This window comes from Onychomys torridus, chromosome 7 (genome assembly GCF_903995425.1).
Source record: "Onychomys torridus chromosome 7, mOncTor1.1, whole genome shotgun sequence".
Classification (NCBI taxonomy): Eukaryota; Metazoa; Chordata; class Mammalia; order Rodentia; family Cricetidae; genus Onychomys; species Onychomys torridus.
Genome location: NC_050449.1, coordinates 38,076,845 through 38,103,134, shown reverse-complemented (window position 1 = coordinate 38,103,134; position 26,290 = coordinate 38,076,845). Strand labels below are relative to the sequence as shown.

At 55.2% G+C, this 26,290-nt stretch overlaps 1 protein-coding gene across 13 annotated transcripts in view; it reads left to right on the top strand.

The window, feature by feature from the left end:
- Positions 1 to 26,290, top strand: part of Phldb1 (pleckstrin homology like domain family B member 1) — a 47,223-nt gene that overhangs the window by 16,221 nt on the left and 4,712 nt on the right. For 4 of the 13 annotated variants that reach the window (XM_036193097.1, XM_036193096.1, XM_036193095.1 and 1 more), the window contains 20 exons: positions 478 to 603; positions 2,231 to 3,579; positions 6,484 to 6,765; positions 7,178 to 7,318; positions 7,404 to 7,541; positions 10,088 to 10,216; positions 10,563 to 10,718; positions 14,365 to 14,475; positions 14,620 to 14,709; positions 15,212 to 15,355; positions 16,842 to 17,012; positions 17,436 to 17,582; positions 18,850 to 18,990; positions 19,132 to 19,234; positions 19,678 to 19,722; positions 20,371 to 20,665; positions 20,754 to 20,844; positions 22,402 to 22,548; positions 23,721 to 23,837; positions 23,975 to 24,077. In XM_036193097.1, the coding sequence (XP_036048990.1) occupies positions 478 to 603; positions 2,231 to 3,579; positions 6,484 to 6,765; positions 7,178 to 7,318; positions 7,404 to 7,541; positions 10,088 to 10,216; positions 10,563 to 10,718; positions 14,365 to 14,475; positions 14,620 to 14,709; positions 15,212 to 15,355; positions 16,842 to 17,012; positions 17,436 to 17,582; positions 18,850 to 18,990; positions 19,132 to 19,234; positions 19,678 to 19,722; positions 20,371 to 20,665; positions 20,754 to 20,844; positions 22,402 to 22,548; positions 23,721 to 23,837; positions 23,975 to 24,077 (4,026 nt within the window). The remainder of the gene's footprint in view (positions 1 to 477; positions 604 to 2,230; positions 3,580 to 6,483; positions 6,766 to 7,177; positions 7,319 to 7,403; positions 7,542 to 10,087; positions 10,217 to 10,562; positions 10,719 to 14,364; positions 14,476 to 14,619; positions 14,710 to 15,211; positions 15,356 to 16,841; positions 17,013 to 17,435; positions 17,583 to 18,849; positions 18,991 to 19,131; positions 19,235 to 19,677; positions 19,723 to 20,370; positions 20,666 to 20,753; positions 20,845 to 22,401; positions 22,549 to 23,720; positions 23,838 to 23,974; positions 24,078 to 26,290) is intronic. The other 9 variants (XM_036193105.1, XM_036193104.1, XM_036193099.1 and 6 more) reach the window with 8 other exon arrangements.

Here is a 26,290-nt window from a genome sequence, read left to right as displayed (position 1 = left end):
TTTTGAGCTACCATGTAGGTGCTGGGAACCAAATTCCAGTCTTCTTCGGGAATAGCAAGTGCTCTTAACCCATTAGCCATCTTTCTAGCTCCTGAGTGTTCATTTTTTTTCTGAAGAACTTTTTCTACTTCTAGAGAATTTTCACATGTACAGTCTTAACTCTGGGAGCTCTGTAGTATCAAGTGTCCCGTTTTTATGAGAGAACTAGCTTGGAGGTGGAGTGGTGTCACCTGGAGATTTCGTAGCAGTGAGGAGCTAGCAGGAGGACTCTGATTTGGGGAACTTCTCTGCCAGTGATCTTTCCTACTCTGACATTTGCTGTGGAGTTCATCACTGGGTTCCATCGCAGGGAGAGGCAGGTCAGATGTGCATTGTACGGACAGTATGAGTACCGGCGGGGTTGGCTCTCGGGAGCTGAGGGTGAGCGGTGTTAGCATTGTGGCTGGGGTGGCTTCTAAGTGATTGCTTTCTCTGCAGGCTGCATGTTGTGTCTGGGTCAGTCCACCTTCCTGCGCTTTAACCACCCTGCTGAAGCCAAGTGGATGAAGAGTATGATTCCAGCAGGGGGCCGGGCCCCAGGGCCCTCCTACAACCCTGGCTCTGGTAAGTATCCAGCTGGGACACGAGGCTGGGTAAGTGGCACCCCTTGGACATGTGTCCTTGCCCATTCCAACTACTCTTGGAGTGTTAGGGCAGGACAATACCAATGGTCTGGGCTCACTGCCACCTGCCATGGACTGGTGGAGAATGCTAGGCCATAGGGTCACTGGACAAGATCCAAGGCAGTGCTGCTTGGATCAAGCTGGGAAGTTATGTGCCTAATATATAAGATTTTGTTAGCCTGGAACCCTCCTGCCTTGGAAGATGCCACTCAGTGTCTGGGACTCTGGTCCTCTTGTGTTATCACCAGAGTGCATCATTCAAGGGGACCTGGATATTATGATGAATCCTTAGCAGCCTCTGGGTCCCACCTGCTGGTGGTCATGCCCGGGTGTCGTTCCTCAACCCTCAGGCCATGCCATGCCATGCCGTCCTACCGATGACTCAGAGAGCAGCTGCGGCTTGTGTGTGAATTATTGATCCTCAGAGAATTGGTGATTGTTCTAGGAATCAACACAGGCCCCTCAGCCAGCTGCCTGGGGGGTGGGGTGGGGTACAGATGGAGAAGCCAGCAGTGTGTATGCCACCCTAAGTTCTACAGTGGCATTCAGATGGCTGTGGAACTAGAGGGGCCAGTGCTGGTGCTGTGGCAGGGACCATGTATGTCAGGTTCACTTGCTAGGATGATGGTTAGTGACCTACAAAGTCTTCAGGAAAGGCAGGTGGTCACTGGGAACACACGGCGACCCCGCTGACTAATTAGGACCCAACGTCAGCCGGGGTGCAAGCCCATCATTTTCTCTACTCGCTACTCCTATGTCTTTTAGCCCCCAGGGGGCTCACTTGGTACCCCCCACCCTCCACCCCTGCCTGGTCATGTCACTCCTTTAGCTGTTTGGATCTTGGTTCTGGGGAGTCTAAACTCCTGGTTGGTTGACAAGGGCTAGGACCAGGCCACAGCCAGCTCTTGCTGGTGTGGTTTAATGGAATAATTGGAGACACTAAGCTGTACCTCGAGGCTCCACAGCCAGGCTTCCAGGAACAAGCCTTTAGCAGATCCTTCTCCTGTGTTGGATTGGATGAGCTGGTACGGCTTTCACTGCTCATCCAGCCCTGGAGCCCCTGACCCCAGCCTCTGACTGTCGTATTGAGAGGCTCTGGTGTCCTCTTAGACTAAGAAGCCCTGGAACTTCTGGCTGGCTCCATAGTAGGTTACATTCTTTCACAGTGAGCCCATTTGCTTTTCCTAAAAGAGAGGCACAGAAAGTTGGGGAAACCAGGGCCAGGAGGACTGTTGGGTGAGTTAGAATCAGCTAGACTTGGAAGTAAGTACCTGGTATTGTTGCTGACTCTGTCCTGAGTCATTCAATGTTAGACCCAGGAAGGTCCTCCCTATCATCTTCCTTTATAGGAGGGGAACTCAGGGCACGGGAGCTTGGCCAAGGTTGCAGAACAGGTCAGTGGCAGAGCAGGCTGGTGCCAGAACTCAGCTCTTCTGGCCCCACTGCCCTAGGATGAGCTTGGGTGGTACTTTCTTGCTTGTGTGTGTGTGTGTGTCTCCCTAAAGCCAAAAAACAAAACCAAACAAACAAAAAACCAGAGCTTGAGGCCTCTTTGCATTTCCCCTCAGCTGAATCAGAAAGCCTGATGAATGGGAACCACACGGCGCAGCCTGCCACCCGAGGACCTTCAGCCTGTGCCAGCCACAGTTCCCTGGTGAGCTCTATTGAGAAGGACCTGCAGGAAATCATGGACTCATTGGTACTAGAGGAGCCTGGAGCTGCTGGCAAGAAGCCTGCAGCCACATCCCCACTGTCCCCAATGGCTAATGGCGGGCGCTACCTGTTGTCCCCTCCAACCAGCCCCGGTGCCATGTCTGTGGGCTCCAGCTATGAGAACACCTCTCCAGCCTTCTCTCCGCTCTCCTCACCAGCCAGCAGTGGAAGCTGTGCCAGCCACTCACCCAGCGGGCAGGAGCCAGGACCTTCTGTGCCCCCCCTGGTGCCTGCCCGTTCCTCCAGCTACCATTTGGCTCTGCAGCCCCCACTGTCTCGCCCAAGTGTAACCCGTTCCTCTGAAAGTCCCCGGCTGGGCAGGAAAGGGGGTCATGAGAGACCTCCCAGCCCTGGTCTCCGGGGTCTTCTGACTGACAGTCCTGCTGCCACAGTCTTGGCTGAGGCCTGCAGAACCGCTGAGAGCCCCCGACTGGGTGGGCAGTTGCCTGTGGTGGCTATCAGCCTGAGTGAATATCCACCTTCTGGTGCCCGCAGCCAACCCACCAGTATTCCTGGCAGCCCCAAATTCCAGCCTCCAGTCCCTGCTCCCCGCAACAAGATTGGCACACTCCAGGACCGTCCTCCCAGTCCTTTCCGGGAGCCTCCAGGCACAGAGCGAGTGTTAACGACCAGCCCCTCTCGACAAGTGGTGGGCCGAACATTTTCAGATGGGTCAGCAACCCGTACGCTCCAGCCTCCTGAGAGTCCTCGCTTGGGCCGGCGAGGCCTGGACAGTATGCGAGAACTGCCCCCCTTGAGCCCATCTCTGTCTCGAAGGGCTCTGTCCCCACTGCCAGCCCGGACTACCCCAGATCCCAAGCTAAGCAGGGAAGTGGCTGAGAGTCCCCGACCCCGGCGCTGGGCAGCCCATGGGACTTCGCCAGAGGACTTCTCCCTGACTCTGGGAGCTCGGAGCCGCAGGACTCAGAGTCCCTCGCCTACACTCGGGGAGTCCCTGGCACCTCATAAAGGGAGCTTCAGCGGCAGGCTGAGTCCAGCCTATAGTCTGGGCTCCCTTACTGGGGCTTCACCTCGTCAGAGCCCCCGTGCTCAGAGGAAGCTTTCTAGTGGGGATTTGCGGGTGCCCATCTCAAGGGAGAGGAAAAACAGCATCACGGAGATCAGTGACAATGAGGACGATCTCTTGGAATACCACCGGCGGCAGCGCCAAGAGCGGCTCCGGGAACAGGAGATGGAGAGACTGGTGAGCGGTTGCCAGGGAGGCTGCCGCTGCCTAGGGCAGTGCATCTGCCAAGATGTGGGCAGGCCAGCTGGCCAAGTGGGAGAGGCCATGCACAGGGCCTGGGCTTCTTCAGGAGAAACCATCAGGATAAGTGACCAGTATCTCACAATCCTGGTGATGTGAAGAGGAGCCTTTTCTTTGAAATCTCTAAGGCTTTTTACATTTTTACTTACTTTTGTATGTGTGTGTGCATCCCTGTGCAGGGGTGTGTCTGTGTGTAGGCCAGAAGTTAGAGGATAGTGTCTTCCTCAGTTGCTCTTTATTTTTTTATTTATTTTATTTATGTTGTTTTTCGAGACAGGGTTTCTCTGTGTAACAGTCCTGGCTGTCCTGGAACTCACTCTGTAGACCAGGCTGGCCTTGAACTCACAGAGATCCACCTGCCTCTGCCTCCTGAGTGCTGGGATTAAAAGTGTGTGTCACCTCCACCTAGCTATATGTGTCCCAGGCTGGCCTCGAACTCTGATCCTCCTGCCTCTGTCTTCTGCAGCAAATCCTACTGGCCTACACCACCAGAACTGGCAGCTTCCTATTTTAAAGCATTTATTTGTTGCCAGTTTGTGTGCTGATGGAGGCCCATGGCGTGGTGAGTGTGTGGAGGCCAGGAGACAATTTTTATAGTCATTCTTGCCTTTCACCTTCACATGGGTCCCAGTATTCAAACTCGGATCATCAGGCGTGCACAGCAAAGCATCTTTATCTGGGGCTCGTTCTTTAGGAAAGCTCTTGCCCCCTTTCTTGCTTCTCTTTGGCCTCTACGAGTGGGCGTGAACCACTTACTCTGGCCCAGGTGGGTCCTCTAAGAGTATGATACTAAGGAAGAGGTGAAAACAGGGTGGGCAGCCCCTGGCCTGCCTCTGTGATTGTATGTGTCTGTGTGCATAAATGTGGTGCTGCTGAGTCTGGGTGTGGTTCTGGGCAGCTGTCCTAGAGATGGCATCTGAGCTGGGAGGGGGCTGGGATTCCCCCAAATAGCATAGGGAGCTCCAGGATTCCAGGGGTGTTGGCTGCTCTATATATGCTTGAAGCCCACATACAAGAACATGGATTCTCCCTTCCTTCTCTTGAGCAGAAGCCCAGGGTTTGGGGGGACACGGGTACCCTAGAATTGGTTTGAGGAAGACATTTGCCTGGAGAATGTGGGAAGAAACCGGTCCTTTTGGAGTGAGGGTGTGGGGGGCAGAACCCCTAGTCTTTCTTTGTTACATTTTCTTATCACAGTCATACTGTGGCTCCCCTGGATCTTCATCCTGAGAGGGATGATGAACCTGGCCTATCAATGCTGGGCCCAACCTCCCCACCCCCACCCCCACACACAGGTACACACCTCACCACTAGCCCCAACCTGCCCCTTTAAGTCAGAGGCTGCCCGCCAGCCCGCACCCTGCCCTCCTGCCTTAGCCAGGCTGCTTATCTGGGTCCTAGGGCGGGGGTGAGGCATAGGCCCAACCTCCTGGGTGCTGAGGCTTGGTTCCTGGGTTTTTTGCCCCACAACTTGGCAAGCAGCAGGACGGAAGCTGGGTAAGTGTTGTGGGATGGGAAGTTGTGGCTCAAATGTAGGTGGTGTGAGCGATTTGATGTCAGAGACCCCAGAAACTCAGTCAGGATCTGGGCTTGAAAGTCAAGGCTGGGGGTTTTATATATATGTAGATGAGGAGGATAGAGACCAGGAACATGACTACCATTGTTCCCTCACCTCCTAGGCACCCAAGAGGTGACCATTTCTGCGTCATGATTTAGTGAGAGAATAGATTGACAGACCATAGAGTACTTGCTCACACTTGGCTAACTTATGTTGCTGGTAAGGAGCAAAGGGTTGGCTGCCCGAGTGACTTGGAGCTGAGGTGGGACAGGGAAGGACGACAGCGTCCTATCTGCCTTTTCTCTCTGTGTCTGGACTGTCAGGTCCTGTGGCCTGTGGTCTGCTTTCCGGCCTTGTCTGTCTGCAGGTGCCCACCCAGCTGTACGTAGACTGTGTTTATCTGTGTGTGTGCAGGTCAGGGCTGGTGTCTTTGTGTGTACCTACCTGTTAATGCTGATGTACCTCCTAGGGCACACGTAAGTGTGTGTGTGCCTGTGTAGCAGAACTAGTGAATCAGTGTGCCCTTGTGCGGCAGGGAGCCTATGTGTGAACCTGTGTCAGCATGAGCACCCACGCGATGGCTCTGTGTCTCAGTGTGGTCTTCAGGCTGCTTACCCCTGTACGTTCCCGTGTGTGTTTGGATGTGTCCGTGTGTGACTATGAAGAAGCTCCATCCTAGGGTAGAAGGAAAAGGAAAGCAGACAGGACGATGGGAGGTGCCAGCCACATGGACAGGTGGCACACTGCCTTGTTCTCTTGCCCACTTCTGAGGGGCCCTCTTTCCCTCCTCCTCCCACGAGAGTTTTTAATTAATTAGTTTATTTATTTATTTTGGTTTTCTGAGACAGGGTTTCTCTGTGTAGCCCTGGCTGTCCTGGAACTAGATCTATAGACAGAGCTGTCCTCAAACTCATGAAGATCTGCCTGCCTCTGCCTCCCAAGTGCTGGGATCAAAGGTGTGTGCCACCACTGTCTGGCTGAAAATTTCATTTTTTTAATTTTTATTTTTTAGTTAGTGTTTCACTAGTCTTTGGCCGGCTGGCCTGAATCTCCCTATGTAGCCCAGGCTGGCCTCAGATTCTGAGATGTGCCATTCTCTGCCCTCCAGAGTGCTAGGATTAAAAGTGTGCACCACTACACTTGTCTTTCCCACAGATCTTGAAGTTGAGGCTGTCCTCATGATGGTGGGCCCAGAATCCCTGGTGTTCAGCACACCCTGACTCAGGTCACACACCAGGCCTCAGACTTCTGCTCCTCATGCTCTGCCCGTCCATTGTCCCCAGGAACGCCAACGCCTGGAGACCATCCTGAACCTGTGTGCCGAGTACAGCCGAGCTGACGGGGGACCCGAATCTGGGGAACTGCCCAGTATTGGAGAGGCCACCGCAGCACTGGCTTTGGCAGGCCGGAGGCCCTCAAGAGGCTTGACAGGAGCCACAGTGGTCTCTGGAAGAAGCGGTGAGGAGTCTGGAGCTGCCTCCCAGCGCCTGTGGGAGAGCATGGAGCGCTCTGATGAAGAAAATCTCAAAGAAGAGTGCAGTAGCACGGAGAGCACCCAGCAGGAGGTTAGGGGGTTGGGGGCGGGGCTGGGGGGCTGGGGCGGGGCTGGGGGGCTGGGGCGGGGCTGGGGAATGCTAGGTAGGGCCCCGGGTGAGGAGGGATAAGGAAAAAGGATCAAGGTTTGATGGAGACCAGAGGTGAAGAACTGGGAGTGAGGAGGAAAAGGGAGGTAACCATGACTTTCCCAAGCTATAAATGTGCTTTATGGCCTGTTTTTCTTTGGGGCCCCACCCAACTCAGGCACTCTGGTAAATGTTTTCCCTATAGCTGAGCTCCCTGGCTGGGAGGAAAGTGGTCTTCTGTTTTAGACTGGTTAGCCTTTACAAGTAGTTTGGGGAATGTGTGATCCACCCTCTCAGTCTGCCTGATGCTGGAAGGCTGTAGACTTCCTCCATGGGTGGCTCTCCTCCCCTCCAGCATGAAGACGCACCTAGCGCGAAGCTCCAGGGAGAGGTGCTGGCTGTGGAGGAAGAGCGGGCTCAGGTGCTCGGGCGGGTAGAGCAGCTGAAAGTCCGAGTCAAGGAGCTGGAGCAGCAGCTGCAGGAGGCAGCCCGGGAGGTGAGCTGGCTGCATGTGTGCAGGCCCCGCGGTGGGACCCCACCCCGAGTTCCCTGAATTGATGAGGATCCTGGTGTCTGTCTAGGCTGAAATGGAGAGGGCCTTGCTGCAGGGGGAGAGGGAGGCAGAGAGAACATTGCTGCAGAAAGAACAGAGGGCGATGGACCAGCTGCAGGAGAAGTTGGTGGCCTTGGAGACGGGCATCCAGAAGGAGAGGGACAAGGTAACCCATACCTTACTACCAGTGGCCCAGAGAGTACAAGAAATGCTTTTCCTAGGGCTGTACATCCCTCTACGTCCATCATGCACACCAAATGGTCTCTGTACATCCCTCCACATCCACCCTGCTCACCAAATGGTCTCTGTAACCCTCCAGGGATGAGGGGTTCTTCTCTCTGGAAGGTACAAGCATGGATGGTACTGCCAGGGGCTGGGCTGGTGTTTGGGGTCTCATTTATCTGGATCTCTGTGCTGCCTCTGGTTGCCTGGGTGCCTGCCATTCTGGAGTCTGCGTGGTTCTTCTAGCAAGTGCTAAAAGCCCTTTCTTGGGCAGTGAGCACGGCCTGAAGGACTGGTGCTGTGGGGTGGGGGCATGGTTCAGGTTTGGGACCCACCATGAGGAGAAGTCCTCCCTCAAGCATGCCTCAGGTGCTTAGGATGTGGTCTTTGGGAGATGGCCCACAGGCCTCTGTTTCCTACCGTCAGGGTCGGCAGCCTCCTGTCCCAGATAGTCCCAGCTCCTGCCCCTTTCAGATCTCATGCCTGTCTTCAGGGGCTGCTGCGTCCCACCGGGGTTGTGCCAGCCGTGTCCAAGATGCCCAAGAGCGTGCCAAAAGCTCAGAAGTGGAGAGGGTTCTTCTGTTTCTGGATTTGACAGTATTTTTCTAAGAAGTTTAATTTTCCTTCTGAATTATTTTTTGAGGATTATCTTCCTCTTTTTCTCAATTTTGAGAATCCTAATTCAGTGCCTCCCCCTCCTTTTTTAAAACGGAGCTTTGGCTCTGGCCCCCAAAACCACACTCCCAGATTCTGTGCCAAATTAACCCTATGCTTGCCGACCAGGCCTGCACTAACGCCCCTCTAATCACTGTCCTGGGCTCTCCGCATGCCCCTAACTGCCAGGCCACCCAGGCAGGGCTGGGTCATGCCAGCTTTACTAACTCCATGGGTGCCTTTGTGCCCCTGGCCTCTCCCCTCTAATGTTGCCTCCTCCTTTTCTTGGTGTGGGACCCCATGATCAGAAAGGAACTGGCAGGAAGGCACAGTTAAATTTTGCTTAGTGGATCATTGGCAGAAGAGGTACAAGGAAGGGTGTGTGTGTGTGTGTGTGTGTGTGTGTGTGTGTGTGTGTGTGTGTGTGTTGGGGAAAGGTGTGCATGGTCCAAGGGTGTGTGTGTGTGTGTGTGTGTGTGTGTGTGTGTGTGTTGGGGAAAGGTGTGCATGGTCCAAGAACTGTTCTGCCCAGACAGCGCCTCCTACTGGAAAGGCCTGGGCTGCGGCCTCCAGAATGCTGAAGGGCGGGGCTTGGAGGTGTGCTGTTGACTCTCCTGCTTCGCCCTTTGGAGCTGAGTGATATGGAGGTCTAGATGTGGGCACAGCCTTGGAGGGCTTGGACAGGGCCTTTTCGCCCACCGAGTGGCTACCCATCCTTACTGAATCTAGACGGTCTAGACGGTCCCTTTACTCCTGGAGGCCCCCTAGAACACAAGGTAATTTAAAGGCAGTTGTCTGGACCTCAGGGCCTGGCCTGATCAAGGCCTTCCCTCTGGTTAGGTGGGTAGGTGAGTGAGCAGGGCAGTTGCAGCATGGAACTGTATTCCTTAGGGGTGAGGCATTCCACAAGCAACCTGGCTCGCCTCACTTAGCTCAGATTGTTCAGAGGCCTGGACTTGGCCTTCCCTCTGGTCCAGGTGTTGGAGGTGGTGACGGTGATGGTGGTGGTGAGGAGGTTCTCTTGACTTTCCCTCTCAGCTTCCAGCCCATTGCCCCACTCTGGCTTTGGAATCAGTAATCACAGTTTCTCCTCTGCCTGTCCTTCGGAGGGGTGACTCACCATCTCCTCCCCTAGTCCCCCCTTTCCGCCCTCAGAGGTGTCATCTCGCCCCAGACAGAGCCATCCACCTCCTCTCTGTATCCACTCCTGGGGCTCCTATTACCATGGCAACGGGCCGAACTAATTGCAACCCTCATCCCTACTGAAGTTCAGCCTGCTTTGCTGGCACCCCACCCCCACCCTGGGCAGGAGGGGAGGGAGGCCGTGGGGGTTGGGCTGGGGTCCCCTTGCTGCACCGCGGTAGCTCTGCTATCTTCGGCTCCTCCTTCACCCTCACCTCCTGGATTTAACTCTTCCCACCACTCCCATTTTCCCCAGGGTTAAATTTTGGTCTCGGGACGGTGGCAGAGCTCGAGGCTCAGTTCTTGCCACGATGCATCATCGGCTTTGACTTTGGTTTGGGGCGGAAACGGAAGGTCCCGTCTTAGGACCTACCTAAACCAGTTCCTAAAGGGACCAACATTTCCACCCTGCCCCCACGCCTCTGCCTTTGTTACACCGTCCCCTGCCCGAGTCCCGTCTCACACCTCTGCTCCTTGCCTCTCGCCTCCCCCACGTGCCCTCCTTCCTCTCCTGCTCTCTTCTGTCTCGGTGCTTGCCCCCCACTCCCGGTGTGCCCCCTGCGCCCCCGCCCCCGCCCCCCGCGCCGGGCCGGAGTTGAGGAGTGTGTGTTCTCTCTCCCCTGTGCCCCGCCTCCCTCCCCTCCCGCCGACCAGGAGAGGGCGGAGCTGGCCGCGGGACGGAGGCACCTGGAGGCCCGCCAGGCGCTCTACGCCGAGCTCCAGACGCAGCTCGATAACTGCCCCGAGTCAGTGCGGGAACAGTTACAGGAGCAGCTGAGAAGGGTCAGTTCCACCAGCCCCCTTTCCCCCCGGCCCCCGTGGGCCACCGCCCAGACCGAAGACAGGAGAGCGGTGGGACGGGACCACCTGGCCCCTGCAGTACCTGCCGGACACTAGGGTCGGTGCAGTGGCTTGGAAGGGGACCGGCAAGGTTGGGTGGGGATCAGCGCTCCAGACCTCGGTGTCCACGCAAAGGGCTCAGCCAACCGAGCAGAGGGAGTTGGGCGGTGGGACCGGTTCCTTCCCCAGTTTCCCCGGGTCCAGCCCCCGTAACTCATGGCTCTGTGGCCTGGCCCAGAGTGGCTTTGAGAGCACCCGCATCCAACCCCGGGTGTCACTGTCGTTGAAGGAGGCAGACGCGCTGGAGACTGAGACAAAGCTCTTTGAAGACCTGGAGTTCCAGCAGCTGGAGCGGCAGAGTCGCGTGGAGGAGGAGCGGGAGCTGGCCGGCCAGGGGCTGCTACGGAGCAAGGCTGAGCTGCTGCGCAGCGTGACCAAGAGGAAGGTGTGCGCTGCTCACTCCCCCACAGCCCCGGTGGCGGATGGAGGCCAGTGACCTGGGCTTGAGTCACAGCCTGTGACTTGGTGAAAGTTAACGACACAGACAACAACCTTTTGTGTCTGTTTCCTAGTGATTGCCAGTAAAAATGAGAACTGTTGGGCTGGTGTGAAGTAAAGGCAGAATAGAGTATGAAGAAGAGCTAGTAGTACTAAGCCGTGGCTCTCCACAGTTTCTCCAGGGAAAGTGGAATTGGCTCACATGGGGAGCTGGCAGTGGCTTGGCCAGTAAAGGAGAGATGGAGGCGGAGGAGGAAACTGGCAGAGGTGCCTTGCTACTACCCTTGGATGTCATCTTACAGTGTTGGCAATTGAGCCCAGGGCCTTCTGTATGCCAAGCCCATATTCTGCCATTCAGCTATACCTCCATCCCTGTCCGTGCCTTTCTAGAGCTGTTGGAAGTGCTGGGATGCACAGAGACCCAAGAGGCTGGATGCTAGCCTATCTACCTGACAATGGGAATCTCCTGCTTTGGTCCTGCTCGGGCAGGGCTCTGGTCACCTCTGATTGGCTAAAGCTGTGGTCCTGTGCTGGTCTCAGCCACACCAGGTGTAGACAGTGACAGATGGATGGGGCAGGTGTTCAGAAGAAGCAGGAAAGGTTAGGGAGGATGTCCCAGTCTATGATACCCGTGTCAAAGGCCCATACGATGGTCACCTGCAGTTTCCTGGCTAGACTGGGTATGGAAGGTGAGGATAGTGAGGTCTAGGGGGTAGAGTTCAGATGTGGTGAGATGGGGGCTTGTCGGCCAGCCTGGGTTTCGTGGTAAAGGGGGTGACTGGATGTCATAGGCCCAGATCCCTTGTTCCCCTCCCTGAGCTATTCTGCCTAAAAATGCATCTGTTGGGGGGACTGGAGAGATGGCTCAGTATTTAAGAGTATTCCAGAGGACCCATTTGATTCCCATCACCTGCATAGTGGTTTACAATCCTCTCTAACCCCAGTTCCAGGGGATCCAACACCTTTTCTGACCTTCTCCAGTTCCTGTACCTACATGGTACACAGACATGCACTCAGGCACACATATACACATAAAATCAATACATTCTTAAAGTGCACCTATGGTCTTGATATAAGGTAGAGGAAAGAAAGAAAGCTAACGTTTCCCAAGCTCATGTGGCAGACACCCTCCTAGGACCTTCCCTTGGGTTTTCTCATGCTGTTCTTGGGGTATCTCATAAGGTGGGCACTCCGCCTCGTTTTATAGATGAGTAACCAGTTTGCACAGAGCCTTCAGTGTATAAACTTCCAAGTCAGAGTGGGAACCCAAGCCCGCTAGGTTTCAGGGCCCAAGGCATTTCTGCTGTGCTGCATGTGGTCTGGGTTGGCTTTTTCACTGTTCTCTCTTCACCTGTAGAGGCTGCAGGCAGGGAGGGGGCTTAGGTCAGCTGGTTCACTCACTGGAGGTCTTGGAGGGACTCAGCTTCAGGGATTGTGTCTTTCCTCTTTGTGGCCAGCCTAGGACTTGGTGTGTGTGCTTGTGTGTGTTCTGACATTCTTTCCTATACTCCCTTTGAGCTTTCCCTTGTATCTCCAGAATGCCCTCAGGATCTGTCTTCCCTGGAGAGCTATGTATCAGTCCACTGTGGTTCAGAGTGGTTGAGAAAGCTGGCCTTGGAATCCTACCGATCTGGTTCTAGTCCTGAGTCTACCACTAACTACCCAAGAGGTTCTAACTTCTTTATAAACACGTCCGTGTTCTCGTCTCTCGAACGGGCATAAAGGCACCTGCTTCATAAGGTTAGATGAAGTAACAGATAAAAAGACACCCAGCAGCACCCCCAGCCCTGCTCCGTTCCGAATAAGTGGCGGCTGGTGCCGCTGCGGGTTCCTGTCTAATGTTTCCGGATTTTGCGCGGGCTGACTCGAGTTTAGGATAGCTACCCCTCCCGCTGCTGTGGTGGTTTGAGGCTGCCCAAGATGAATCCCAACATATTTTGCCTAGCTCTCATCTTTCCCTCTCACAATATTTTCATCTTCTTTTAGCACATGATTGTTGAGCCAGGCACTGGGGTAAGCCCTGTGGGGTTGTGGAGACACACATGACACTGGTCCTGCCTCTGATCTTACAGAGAGGGCGGAGGTAGTGATGGAGACACAGCCACAGATCACAGTAAGACAAGGTGGATGGGTCTAGACTAATGTGAATGCATAGGCAGGAACAGGGGAATGGAATGGCAGTCAAGGAAGGCTCTGGAGAGGAGGCAGCATTCTGCCTGGCCTTGGAGGAGGAGCCTCAGGGTAGTGGGAAAGACTGGAATGGCTCTCCTGGGCAGAGAGGGTGACAGATTGAGGACTAAGAGTCCACAGTGGTACAGCTGAGAGTACAGCTTGGTGGAACCCCGTGTGTGGAGGCACGAGCAGGCGGGGCACCAGTCCTGAGAGCCCTTAAGTGCTGGATAAGGAGTTTGTGCTCTGCTCTGTGGGTAGTAAAGAGCCACTGAAAGGTTTTGAGGAGATGGGTGATCCGGCCTTGCTGTCTTCTTGTTTGTTTGTTTATTTTATCTAAATGTTCTGCCTTCCTATGTGTTTGAATACCATGCGTGTGTTGGCTCCCCTGGAACTGGAGTTACAGGCAGTTGTAAGCTGCTGTATGGATGCTGGGAACTGAACCCAGGTCCTCTGGAAGGGCAGCCAGTATTCTTCACCCCTGAGCCATCTCTCCAGCCCCCACTTGTTGAGTTTTTTAAAAGTCACTGAAGAGCCAGTGTTGTGGTCCACACTTGAGTTCTAAGAAGATGTCTCAGCTTCTCTGGTGGCTGAGGCAAGAGGACTGCCTGAGCCCAGGAGTTCAAGTCCAGCTCAAGGAGACCTCATCTCAAATCCAAAGGAAAAGGTGGGGCATGATGGTTCAGTTCTCAGAGGGCTGAGGCAGGAGGATTGCCATGACTTGCCTAGGCTCCAAAGTCAATTTAAGGCCAGTCTGGATTTAGAGTGTTAAAGCAAGCCTGGATTATCTAGTGAATTTAAAGGCAGTTTGGGTTATATAGCATGACCAAAAAACCAAAGTCATGCAAACAAAATTACTTAAGTAATACGGTATTTTTAATTAAAAAAAAAAAAAAAGTATTCTTTTTAGGATGGTGAGGAAATTCAGATAAGCAAACAAGGTTCAGAGGCTATTTTAGGAAGATATGGAAAAATGTAGAGTGGATCCAAAGATTGTGGGAGATAGAACAAAGCCCAGCAGGAAGTGGAGAGCCTGGATTCCGGTGATGATGATGATGATGATGATTTAGATGATGATGATGATGTGTGTTGGGGTGGGGGGGGGGTGGGCATGGGCAGAGGTCTAACTGTTCAGTGTCACCAGGCTTTGGAAACCATTGGCTCTGGGATGAGGGGATAGACTAGAGGATTGGTTTCTGGCTAGTGTGCCTGATGACACACGGTCACAGGGTGGGGAAGGGGGGGAGGGAGGAACAAGCAAAGGAGCTGATCTCTTTAGCCAGAATTCTTCTGGGGTGAGTAGAGGCCAAGCAGAAGAGTGTGATGGTTGCCTTCACAGAGTCCTGGGTCTTTGGACAGGAGAATCAGCCAAACTTTGGGCTGAGTTATGTCCTCCAGGGCCTGATTGCATCCCATTTCCTCAGGAGCGCCTGGCTGTACTGGACAGTCAGGCTGGGCAGATCCGGGCCCAAGCTGTACAGGAGTCAGAGCGTCTGGCCCGGGACAAGAATGCCGCCCTGCAGCTTCTGCAAAAGGTAGCTGGCCTTGAGTCCCGAGAGAGACACGGGGTGGTGGAGGGAGAGAAAGCTGGGGTGGGATTGCCAGCACAGGAATGGGGGGGTGGGGGTGGGTCCTCTCTCTTGCTCCCATGGCTCTGACCCTGCCGTTCTGGCCTCCAGGAGAAGGAGAAGCTGACGGTGCTCGAGAGGAGATATCATTCACTCACGGGCGGCAGGCCTTTTCCAAAGACCACCTCGACCCTCAAAGAGGTAACCTGGCTGGGTTAGCTCCAGCTTTAGGCTCGGGGGATCTGAGAGACTCCAGAGCAAGGTGTGCCACCTTCCTCCTGCGTGGTTGAGGGCTGACCTTTGGCTCTCCACAGCCACAGGCCTTTAGTTGCCTTGGGTAAACTCACACTTTTGGGGGACTGAGTATTTGCAAGAGGCCCAGGGGCCCTAGGATGGGTGGTGGTGGGGAGTTGAGAATTTAGAAAGGTTCAGGACTGGGTGGACCTAGGGATCCTTTCCCTGGCCCTCCTGGGCTTCTGTCTGAATCTAGGCTTTCAGCCTGGAAGTGGGCCCTGAGTTGAATGGTTCTTTCCTAAATCTTCACATCTGGTGTGGGAAGTCCAGTCAGGACGTGACTGGTTTCCTGATATTTCTTCCCTCTTCTTCTTCTGTGTCTTGTTGCCCAAACAGCTTAGGTCTGGGGCAGGGGTTTGAGCTGAGCGTTCGGGTGAGGCTTCTCTGACCATGTATCATCCTCTTGTAGGCTCAGCTACTCATCTCCGAGTCCTCAGAGATGGGGCTGGAGAACAAGGCTCTGGGCCCGTCCCCAAGGTCTTCTCAGGCAGGGGCCTCCTCTGTTCCCTTAACCCCTCCTGCTCCCACTCAGCTCTGTCCCAAAGCACACGAGGTAATTGCAGCTGCCTGCCTGCTCTGCCTTGCCCTCTGCCTGTCTGCCTGCTCCCCAGACGCCTGCCTCCAGCTCTTCCCAGGGAGGACTGAAGGGCATGTGGCATATCCTTTGGCTGGCAGTTTGAGAGTCTGTGAGAGTGTGCCATCGTGTCGTTCATGGAGTGTCTAGGCAGCCCATACGAGACGATAGCGCTAATGTGCATTTTAATTCGCATGCAGTCTGCATGCTGTTCTCTGTTGTTCACTGAATTCTGGCTCATCTTCCTTTTCTTTGACCCCAGAAGATAGTCTGGCTCTGGGGCTAGATGGGACACCCTGGATAGGCAGCCTAAGGATCCTGTGCTTTGGTGAAGCTTACTGTGGGTGACCAGCACCCAGATAATCTCAGGGCTTGAGGACAGGTGATGGAGTGTCATAGTCCCTGTCTGCCAGCCTCCAGCGAAATGGGCTGACATCTTCCCAAGTGCTTACCCAGCCTGTTTGTTTTCCTGCTGGGGCAGAAGTTGCTCTCTGCTAATGCCAGACCTGTATCTCAGAGCTTGTCTTGCTCCTCTGTTCTGATGATCGACCCGTGGAGACCTGCCCTCTTCCTGGGCAGTGCCATGATTAGTACTTGGTGCTGCATGCGTGTGCCCAACTGGGGATGCCCAGTGTGATAGAGACAGATGGGGTTGTAGGAGCTAGGCCCTACTTTTCACCTGGGCTTTTGGAAGACCTTCTCTGGGCGTCCTCACCTGCTCCCAGCCCAGGGCCAATCCATAGGTGGATATGTTGGTTTTCCTTGGGGCGGCAACTAAATGCTATGCTCGTCTCCAAAGTAGAGGTCGAGCAGAGCCTTTCACAGTCAGTTCTGCCTGCCCTTCCATGCCTACTTTCCCCACAGTCCGATACCGAGTGCCCTATCCCCCTGTGGATTTTGCATCGACATGAAGTGAAGACTCAAGCCTGGCATGGCATGTGGGGTGTTGAATACTTGGTTGAACCTGTTAACATCGTCTTTCTCCTCCCTACCCTGAGCACCCTAGGAGTATGTGAGCCTGGCTGAGGTTCTCCAGCTGTGCTCTCGCTTGGACCCCTATGCTTCTGCCACCTGCCCCAGCAGGCTCCCCCTGTCCCTGCCCGGCAGCGAGGTACCAGCCACAGAGTGTGCCCACCTGTACCCAAGGGCCTCCATTACCTCTCAGCCTGGGTGGGGGTCAGGGGCAGACAGGGTCTTTCTTCAGCTTAGCATCGAGGGTTGAGCGTGATTCACTTTCTTCCATGGGGACCTTGGGAGCTCTCCTCAGCACCTTAGTGGCCTGGGAGGGACAAGCCCTGTCTCCTGGTCTCCACGGAGAGGCTTTGCTGAGAGGATGCTGGTACTCTCCCAGGGTCTGTCTCCTTCTGTGCTTCTGCCTTTCCCCTCCCCAGTGGTCAGGGCCGTGTCTTGGGTTCTACTCCCGTTAACCTTTTGTATTCCCTCCTGTGGCTGGCCGCCTCTCAAGTACGTGACGCTTGAGCAGCTAAAAGTGATGTGGGGCACCTCACCCATGCCCCCAACCCCTTCGCCAGGCATGTCTTCCTGGGCTTCTGCCTCCCGGGACCTGGTTCCCATCACCCGTCTTCCTCCCACGCTGCCCTTCTCTTCCTTCGCTTCCGTCACGCCTTCATCTAAGGTTGGTGGTCTGTGTGTCCTTGCCGCCCCCACTCCACGGCTGCTGTGACTGTGTGTGTGTTACCCCTGCTCACTGGCCTCTGTGTTTGATGCCAGCGGAGGGCCTAGGGCTGTGCCCGATGCCTGCAGGTGCCAGCTGCCCGGCTGCTGGCGTGGCTCCAGTCCGTGCTCTGGAACTTGGGTCCCGACTGTCTCTCTTTGCGCTTAGCACAGTTAATGCGACTATTGTCTCACTGTTTTTCCTTCCTTCTCCTTTTGCTCTCCTCCCGTCCTTCCTCCCTCCCTCACACCTTCCTTCCCATTCCCCTGGCATGGCCTCCTTTCCTCTCCTCCTCCCTTTATTTCCTCCTCTTCTTCCCGTCGCTCCTCTCCTCTCCTGTCTCGGCCCTTCCTCTCCATCCTCGTCTTCCCCCTGCCCCTCCAGATGGAGAAGCTGCTGCTCCCCGCTGTAGACTTAGCGCAGTGGTACCAGGAGCTGATGGCCGGGCTGGGGACTGGCCTCGCTGCTGCCGCAGCCTCCCCTCGCTCCTCTCCCCCGCCTCTGCCTGCCAAAGCTTCCCGTCAGCTGCAGGTAACCTTCATCACCTGTCTTCCCCAGGTCCGGGGCCTGGCCCCTCTGAGCACCTGCTGCCAATCCTTCAGGCACAATGCGTACCTTGGGTCATGGGGTCACCCAGCAGGGCAAGGAGGGGCCTGTAAGCCCAGAGAGGGCAACAAGGGTCTTTTCCTGGGCAGCCACCTTGCCATCCTGGTACTTTGGGAAGCTGGGGACAGGGGCCGTCCAGCATCTGAGTCCAAGGGTATCGGGACGGACTGACCATTGGAAGGGAATTTTCTCCAGGGCTGCAAGTCGGGGCTGGTGTGACCCACGGGAACGGCTGGTGTTTCGGTCTCCTGGTCTCCTCAGGGGTGATGCGTGGAGGCAGAAAAGAGCAATAGAGCAGGTTCTCGGAAGTGACAGCTGTAAAAAGTTACATGTGTGACCACTGTCCTGTCCGAGGCTCCAGCACTGTGCTGACTGGGAGGCCAGGGTGCTTGTGTAGTCCTTCACCCAATTTTGCCCCTATGACGTGCCCTGGCGCCCGTAATTCCACCTTCAAAACTCATTCTTCAGAGCTGTACCTTTGAGGCTGTGACCTCAGCTAACACCATGTGGTCCCTTCGGGGGGCTCTGATTCATGTAACACATGTGGTACCTCTATCGGATGGAGACTTTGACAACCGTTGATGCATTGACTCCCCACCACAGGCCTTTGAGGTAGATGGTGTTAGCACTCATTGTATGGATCAGAGGCTGAGGCATAGGGGGAAATAAAGTGATCTCACCCAAAGCCACTCAGCTGGGTAGCAGTATGGAGACTTGGCACTCCTGACTCCAAAGACCAGATTCTCCGCATGTCAGCACTGTCACGGAGTTTGGCTGTTACTTAGTCTAGCTCTGCCCTTTCCTTTACAGATGAGAAAGCCCAGGTGTAGGGCAGGGAGGTGTGTGACTCAAGGCCACACAGCCTGTTCATGGCCTTGGCTTAGTCTCCTGCCCAGCTCTGTGCGGCTGACACTAAGTTCTGCATGGGTCAGTTTATAGGTCCTTCCTCAGATCCAGGACTGGGCTGGAGATTAGCTCAGGGAGGAGGGGCCTGGGAAGGAGGCTGGGCAGTTGCCAGCAGCGTCTGCCCACTGGGCTAGCTTGGGAGGCTCAACCTTGTTGACTACTGGAGCCAGAAGGTCTCAGAGACCCTGTGCTGGGGTAGGACCTTGGATCTCAGCTGATCCTAGGAGCTGTGAAGTGGCACCCACTGGGAAGCTGGGTGATGACTGGGCAGTCTCTTCTCTTCCAGGTTTACCGCTCCAAGATGGATGGCGAGGCCACCAGCCCTCTGCCCCGGACCCGTAGTGGCCCTCTCCCCTCCTCCTCAGGCTCCTCGTCATCCTCTTCACAGCTCAGCGTGGCTACCCTGGGCCGTAGTCCATCACCAAAGGTCTGAGGACATGTGTGGTGTTGGGGATGGAGACAGCCGTGTTGGGCAGAGGCTAAGGCTGTTCATGCAGACATTAGGGTGGGGGTGGCGTCTGCTGAGCCCCAATACTAGCGCTCCTACATTCCTCCCACCCCCCTGCAGAGTGCCCTGCTCGCCCAGAATGGTACCAGTAGCCTTCCTCGCAACCTGGCAGCCACGCTGCAGGACATTGAGACCAAGCGCCAGCTGGCCCTGCAGCAGAAGGGTAAGTGGCTGTAAATGCCAGCCCGCCCCTGCCTCCATTCCCTGGCCAGATCTTCCGTCACCTCACGCATGCTCAGCCCTCTCACTGGATGTTTCCTATACACTGGGATCTGGGCAAGAGCAGAAAAGATTCAGATCTCATGAAGAAGATCTTCCTGGGAGTTTTCAGAAGACCCAAGGACAGGGAACGAAGGGTCTGAGGGCTTGTGACATCTTAGAGGGCCCATCCAATGAGGGGACGTTTTTTTGTTGACCGAGTAGACATTGGAAGTGGGTGGTGGATGTGATGATGACCTCCAGAAGTGGCTTCCTGAGACACCGGCTCTTCAGACGGGAGTCCTGTGGCTGTGTGTTTCAGTTGTTTTGAAAGCCCATGTCTGTGCCTCTCTCCTCTTATCCCCTCTGTGTCTCTCTCCTGCACCCTCTGCCCTGGGCCCCCCACAGTCGAGTTACTTCCTGCCGAGCCCCTCCCACCTGACGACCCAGCAGGTAGAGCATTGGTTACTGAGGACATCGCTTTGGCCAGGCAGCCCCTGTCCTGACGTTAGCATGATGTGTCCTGCCCAGGCTCTGCTACCTGCTGGCATTCCCCCCCCCTGCCCCCCCCCGCCCCCCCCCCGCCCCAGGCCTCGCTGGGCTGGGGTGCCTGGCTGGCTTCCCTTCCGGCTCACCTCCCTGTTGTCCTTGGCTGTGCTCTCCAGTCTCCTTGCCTTCCCTTTTGTGCTGGCTGCATTTGCTTCTGCGTTGCTGGGGGCCTGCACTATCCAGGGGTTCCCACCAGCTCCCCTCCTCCTTCCCCAGTAGACGTGGTAGGTGCATGTGCCCAGCTCATCTCTGCAGGCCTCAGTTGAGAGCTGGAACAGCCGGCCGGCATGCTGCCTGGGCGCCACCCGGGCAGTTGTGGTGCCCTGTGTTGGGTGCTCAGGATGCAGAAGAGGCCTGAAGTCAGACCGCAGACACTGGCCCACACAACGGCAGGGGCCACCGTCCCGGAGCTGTGGGCACATGGCAGCTGTGGGGCAGGGGCTGCTCTGTGTTAGCCTCTTCCTGCTTGCCTCCTCTCTGTCTGTGATGCTCCAGCATTCCCTCCCCTCGTGAGTGAGGATCCCGCGATGAATCCACTGTCCCTCCCCGCAGGGCACCAGGTGATCGAGGAGCAGAGGCGGCGGCTGGCTGAGCTGAAGCAGAGAGCGGCAGCAGAGGCCCAGTGCCAATGGGATGCCTTGCACGGTGCCTCGCCCTTTCCAGCAGGCCCCTCTGGCTTCCCTGCACTCATGCACCGTTCCATCCTGCACCACCTGCCAGCTGGCAGGGAGCGTGGTGAGGAGGGCGAACATGCTTATGACACCTTGAGCCTGGAGAGCTCGGACAGCATGGAGACCAGCATCTCTACAGGAGGCAATTCCGTCTGCTCCCCTGACAACATGTCCAGGTGCCTCCCACCCCCAGCCCTCTGCTTGCGCCAGAAGCCCTTGGACTGGATTGACGAGCTCTCTCTTTCCCCCCCCCCCACCCCCCAGTGCCAGCGGTCTGGACATGGGCAAGATCGAGGAGATGGAGAAGATGCTAAAGGAAGCCCATGCGGAGAAGAGCCGCCTCATGGAGTCCAGGGTGAGGCTGACGGGGGAGCCAGGAGGCAGCAGGTGGTGAGCTCCGCCTGCCAAAGCCTGCCACGTACCCTAAGCCCTTCCACCCACGTTAACTAGACAGTGGAAGTTTGAGTTTCTCAAGTGTGGCGTGCGAGGCTTGGGCAGGCGACAGTGTCCCACCCCTGTGGGACACAAAGCGGTTGTCACGGTGTCCAGCCATGGATTCCCTATAGGGGAGCTTCAGTCTCGTGCCCCATCCTGTGGGCCTTGTGGGGAACCTAAGTAGAGGAACATTCTCCTTGGGAATAGTTAGAAAAAGTAAAAAGTGGGGTTGAGGTAGAGGACAAAAAAAAAAAAAAAAAAAGGCAGTAAGCCAGGGCAGAGGTGTTGGCTGGGAAATCTGTCTCAAAAAACAAACAAACCAAATGAACCAAGCAAGCTGCAACAAAAGCCCCTCAATCTCTTAATTGAGAACCAGTGAGTGGAACCGAGGAATCACAGGGGCTTGAAAAAAAAAAAAAAAAGGAGGAGGAACTGACCCTGTGGATGGAGGACCACCTAAAAAGGATGTCTTCTTGTTATTTATACCAAATTAAGGCAAATGTACAAACCTCCCTTGGAGGAAAGTTGGAGATGATGCTAAGTTTTGAGCTGTAACAGAAAAATAGTGCAGGGGTCTCTACTGATGAAGACATGTGAAATTCAGTTGTGACCTTCATCCCCATAATTTTTTGCCCATGAAATTTGAAATTCTACAGTGAATGTTACATGTAGAATTTTAAAGAGCCTTATTAAGTCAGTGATTGGGAAAGGACTGTATGTACCAGCTGTCAAAAACAGTGGCTAGCTAACACATGTTCTAGGAATCCAGATAAAGATATAAGAGCCTGGGGCTGGAGAGGCGCTCAGCAGTTAAGAGGGCTTGCTGCTCTTGCAGAGGACCCGTTTGCTTCCTAACATTGACATCACAATTGCCTATGACTCCAGGTCCTAGGGATCAGACCCTTTTCTAGCCTCTGTGGACACCTGCACATGCATGACACACCCACGTGAGTGCACAGGCACACGTGAGTGCACAGGCACATACACACAGAGAGGAATAACTAAAAATACAATCTTTTATTTGTTTATTTTGTAAGTTATAACCAGGTGTGATGGTGTACACCTTTATTTAATCCCAGCACTTGGGAGGCAGAGGTGGGTGGATCTCTGTGAGTTCGAGGCCACCCTGGTCTACAGAGTGAGTTCTAGGCCAGCCAGAGTAACATGAGACCCTGTCTCAATAAAAGAAAGTTATACAAGACCCACTTTATTGAGTGCTGTTTTTGTGCTGGAATCTGATGGAATCTGACTTCTTTGAGTTTTTGCTCCACTCCCAGAAGCAGACGTGTTGAAGCCCATCTTTCTAATGAGGTATCTGAGGCTTAGAGAGGGTAAGGGACTTTGTAGGGCTGCAGCCATAGAGCGGTGACCCAGCCAGTGTTGGAAGTGTTTCTCCTCAGCCAGGCCATTGTCCAGGGTCGGTGCCTTTGTGGCTGCGTCCAGGCTTGAGGGCACTGACCCCTGGCTTTTCGGGCAGGAGCGGGAGATGGAACTGCGGAGGCAGGCGCTGGAGGAGGAACGGCGGAGGCGGGAGCAGGTGGAAAGGAGGCTGCAGACGGAGAGCGCCCGTAGGCAGCAGCTGGTGGAGAAGGAGGTGAAGCTGCGGGAGAAACAGTTTTCCCAGGTGAGTGATGGGCGCATGGTGGGGACATGAAGCAGGCCTCCCTGCTGGGCTGTGGAGCCTGCTCTCCAGAAAAGATTACTGCGGGATTGGCACAGACAGTATTCTGCCTGGGACTCAGTGGCCACAAAAAGCAGACCCACTAGGGTTTATCGAAGTGCGCGTGTGTGTATGCGTGCGTGCGTGCGTGCGTGCGTGTGCATACGTGCGTGTGTGTGCATGTGTGTTGGGGAGGGTGGGGTGTGAAGCTGTCGTAGGCCTCCTGTATGTGTCTGGAATCAGCTAGGGTCTGAAGAAAGGCACATCTGAAAAACCAGTACAAAGTCATATAGAGAGAGAGGGACAAAGACATGGGACTCTGGATATGGCTCCAGACTTGACAGGAGCTGGTTGCCAAGACCCAGAATGGCTGCCTTGGCCTCTCCAGGGCCTTGTTGCAGCTTTGTGAGTTTATGCCACACCATGTGACAACTGCCCATCTTGCATGGTGCACTCCTGTGTGTCCCGACCCTTTTCACCTCACGGGGCCTTTGGGCTGCAGTCTCTTAGCATCTGTGGACAGCCTTACTCTAACATAGTTTGTATCTCTGAGATACTTCTCCTCAGGCAAAAATCTCTCATTGCTCAAGACCAGACCTTACCTGAGGAGCAGGGGGAAGGAGACGGGGCTGGGCAAGGATGTCTACCTGTGTGCCTGGTCCCTGACCCTGTGAGAACTGTAGAGCTCAGCCAGGCTGCTCCTTCTGACCGGGTCTCCCTAGTCCTTCCCAGGCTGGGGTCTTCTGGGCCCTCCCTTGCAGAGGTGACTAACCCAGGGCCTTGAGAGTGCTAGGGCGGTCCTCCTCTGATCTGCATTCCACCCCTAGAGCACAGATCTCCCACAGGACTTGTTTTCCCAAAACATGTTTGTACCCGGCCTCTTGTTCATTATGTCGGTAGTGGGGGGAGGGGGGACAAGAAGACATCAGTGACTGTCACTGTCACAGGTGGGGAAACTGAGGCAAGGAGCTGGTCAGCATTTTGCCTGGGCCTGGGTAGAGTCAGCACAGGCAGGCTCTGTCTCAACCACAGGAGTCTAGAGCAGGTGATGGGAAGTTGTGGGAGGCTCAGGACTAAGAACAAGGGACCGATGAGAGAAGAGAATTAACCCTGCTGTCCCTGCCCTTCGTCCCCAGGCACGACCTCTTACCCGCTACCTGCCCAACCGGAAGGAGGACTTCGACTTGAAGACCCACATAGAGTCGTCAGGCCACGGGGTGGACACCTGCCTACATGTGGTGCTCAGCAGCAAGGTACCAGACCCACGTGGCTCAGGCTGGCGGTGGCCTCTGTGGATGCAGAGGCAATGGCCGATACTAAAGGAGCTGCTTGGGAGAAAGACCCAGGGGCTTCCGTATTTGTAGAGTTCTCTGGTGTTGCTCCCCACCAGGTCTGCCGTGGCTACTTGATCAAGATGGGTGGCAAGATTAAATCGTGGAAGAAGCGCTGGTTTGTCTTTGATCGGCTCAAGCGCACCCTTTCCTACTATGTGGGTGAGTTCCCACAGGCTGCCCTTGGGCCAGTCAGGGCTGGGACCCCTGGGCTCCGACAGCTGGGTTGGCTGGTCTGCTAGCAGGAGGCCAAGCTTCCAGGTAGAGAGGCAGAGGCTCTGATGGGCTTTGAGTCCCCTCCCCTGAAAATGTAGAGTACCTGGTTCACATTCATTCTTTCGTTCGTCACGTATTCATTTGCTCTGCGGTGCTGTGGAGCATCTAAAACTCCAGGCCCTGCTTTAGGCTCTGCTGACAAGATGGTCATGCTTTCTTCCTTGGTGCACACTGTCAGGAAGGCAGGTGCCAAGCCGAGAGTTAAATACAGTGAGTGGGTTTGCTGACAGGGCAACACTCAGACACTGGGTACAAAATTTGGGATGGGAATTGCCCCTTGGTCTTCCTCAGAGACTTCAAGGTCATCAGTTAAGCAGTATCCAGGATTCTTGGGACTTCCCAGGAACCAGGGGCCTTATTCAATTCTGCTCTTCCTCTTCCTCTCCCAGTCTCTAGCATAGACTCTGATCCCCAGAATGTCTTGGATTTTCCTACTTGGAGCATGAGGTGCTGTGTGGCCCTCTAGTCAACGAGGGCTAGACTGTGCCATGATCAGTGGTCCCCTGAGCCCCTTCCCGTGCATGACACAAATCTGTCATGCGTTGTGGGCTGGCTGGCTCTGCCTCACAATGAACAACCTCTCTGGAACAGTGCTGGTCATATTAGCAGAGGCCAAGAGAGGTTTGAGGGCCTTTGCCCTGACATTAAGTGCATCAGCTGGGGAGTAACACGTGCCACACCTGCCTACCAGTCACTGAGCCCCACCACCTACAGAACTGGAGAGGGGAGTGCTGGGGGTCATGAATATCCAGGCCAGTGCCCTGCTTGCCCCTTCTCACCTTTTACCCACTTGGGAAGCCTTCCGTGATCACCCTGGGCCCTGGATGTGGAGAATCAGAAGCCTAGGCTAGGACGGTAGAGGGACCTTGACAGCCTGGGAAGCAGAGCTCCACTTCAGACATGTGGAGGCTGAGGTGCATTGAGCTAAGTCCAGGAGAAAGGCTAGGCTGTGAGGGAGACCCTCGTTGAACGTCTTGGAGTACTAGTCTCAGTGAATGCGAGTCCATCAAACACTTGTATGATCGGTACTCTATATGCATCGGCTCATCTCATTTTTGCCAGAATGTACTCCTACTGTACGTGTAAGGAAAATGGGGCTAGAAAGCCTGATTGTCCAAGGTGTCACAGCAACCACGAGGCAGAGCAGAGGAGAGAGACGGCCACTTGTGGGGAAGAGGCAGGAAGAAATCCGCAGAGGCAGAAGGGCAGGAAGCAGGGAGCTGGCTCTGAGTGCATGCCAGGTGCTAGGCTGGCACTTGGCAAACGTGATCTCACTTCATGTCTATGAAACAAAAGGAGATCACATTTAGGCGGGCAGCGGGGACAGAGAAGGGAGCCGGCCAAGGGAGCAGACATTTGTAAGCCCAAGGTGTCGCCAGCAATGATAGATATTGCCCAAAGGCCAAGAATGATGTGGCCCAAGGGCCATTTGACTCCGGGACTGAGATTTGTGGAGAGAAGGCTTCCCACCACGCAAGGAGGCAGAAGCCAGATTGCACAAGACCAAGGATAGGTGGGCGGGACGGAAATGTGGGCAGGAGCCTGTTACTATTTCCAGTGAAAGAAGAAAGGGGGTAGGAATGGCGGGAGGGTGGCCAGGCTTCTTAAGTCAGTGGAGGAAATGTTGAGAGGGTGTGGGGCTACACCATGACCTGGGTGTGGCTTGCCTGTTGGGCCCTGCCCCCTCTTCCTTCCTATAGGAAATCCCAGCAGAGACTAACCGGGGAGAGCCCCTCGGAGGCTCCGCCCTCCATGGAGTGGGCCTCACCCTCTTCAGCACTCATTCCTGTCTGCCTGCCCTGTGACATCAGCCCTGAGCGTAATGCTGTAGTGACAGATGCCGTGTTCTGTGCCAGGCTCCGCTGGATGCTTGGAAAGGGCTGTTGCCAATATCCTCAGACGTGGCAGGGTACTCCTGAACTCCCGCCCACACTGGCGCGTGACGAGGCTGCAGGCCTGTACCTTCTCACCTTGCTGTAGCTTCCTGGCAGGAGGGGTTGTGATCTCTTTTCGGATGCCAGTACCTAGGCCTCAGTCACCCTACAGTGACTGAGCAGGTGTTGTGTGCCTGACACGTAGCTGTCGCTGCTGGAGTGGAA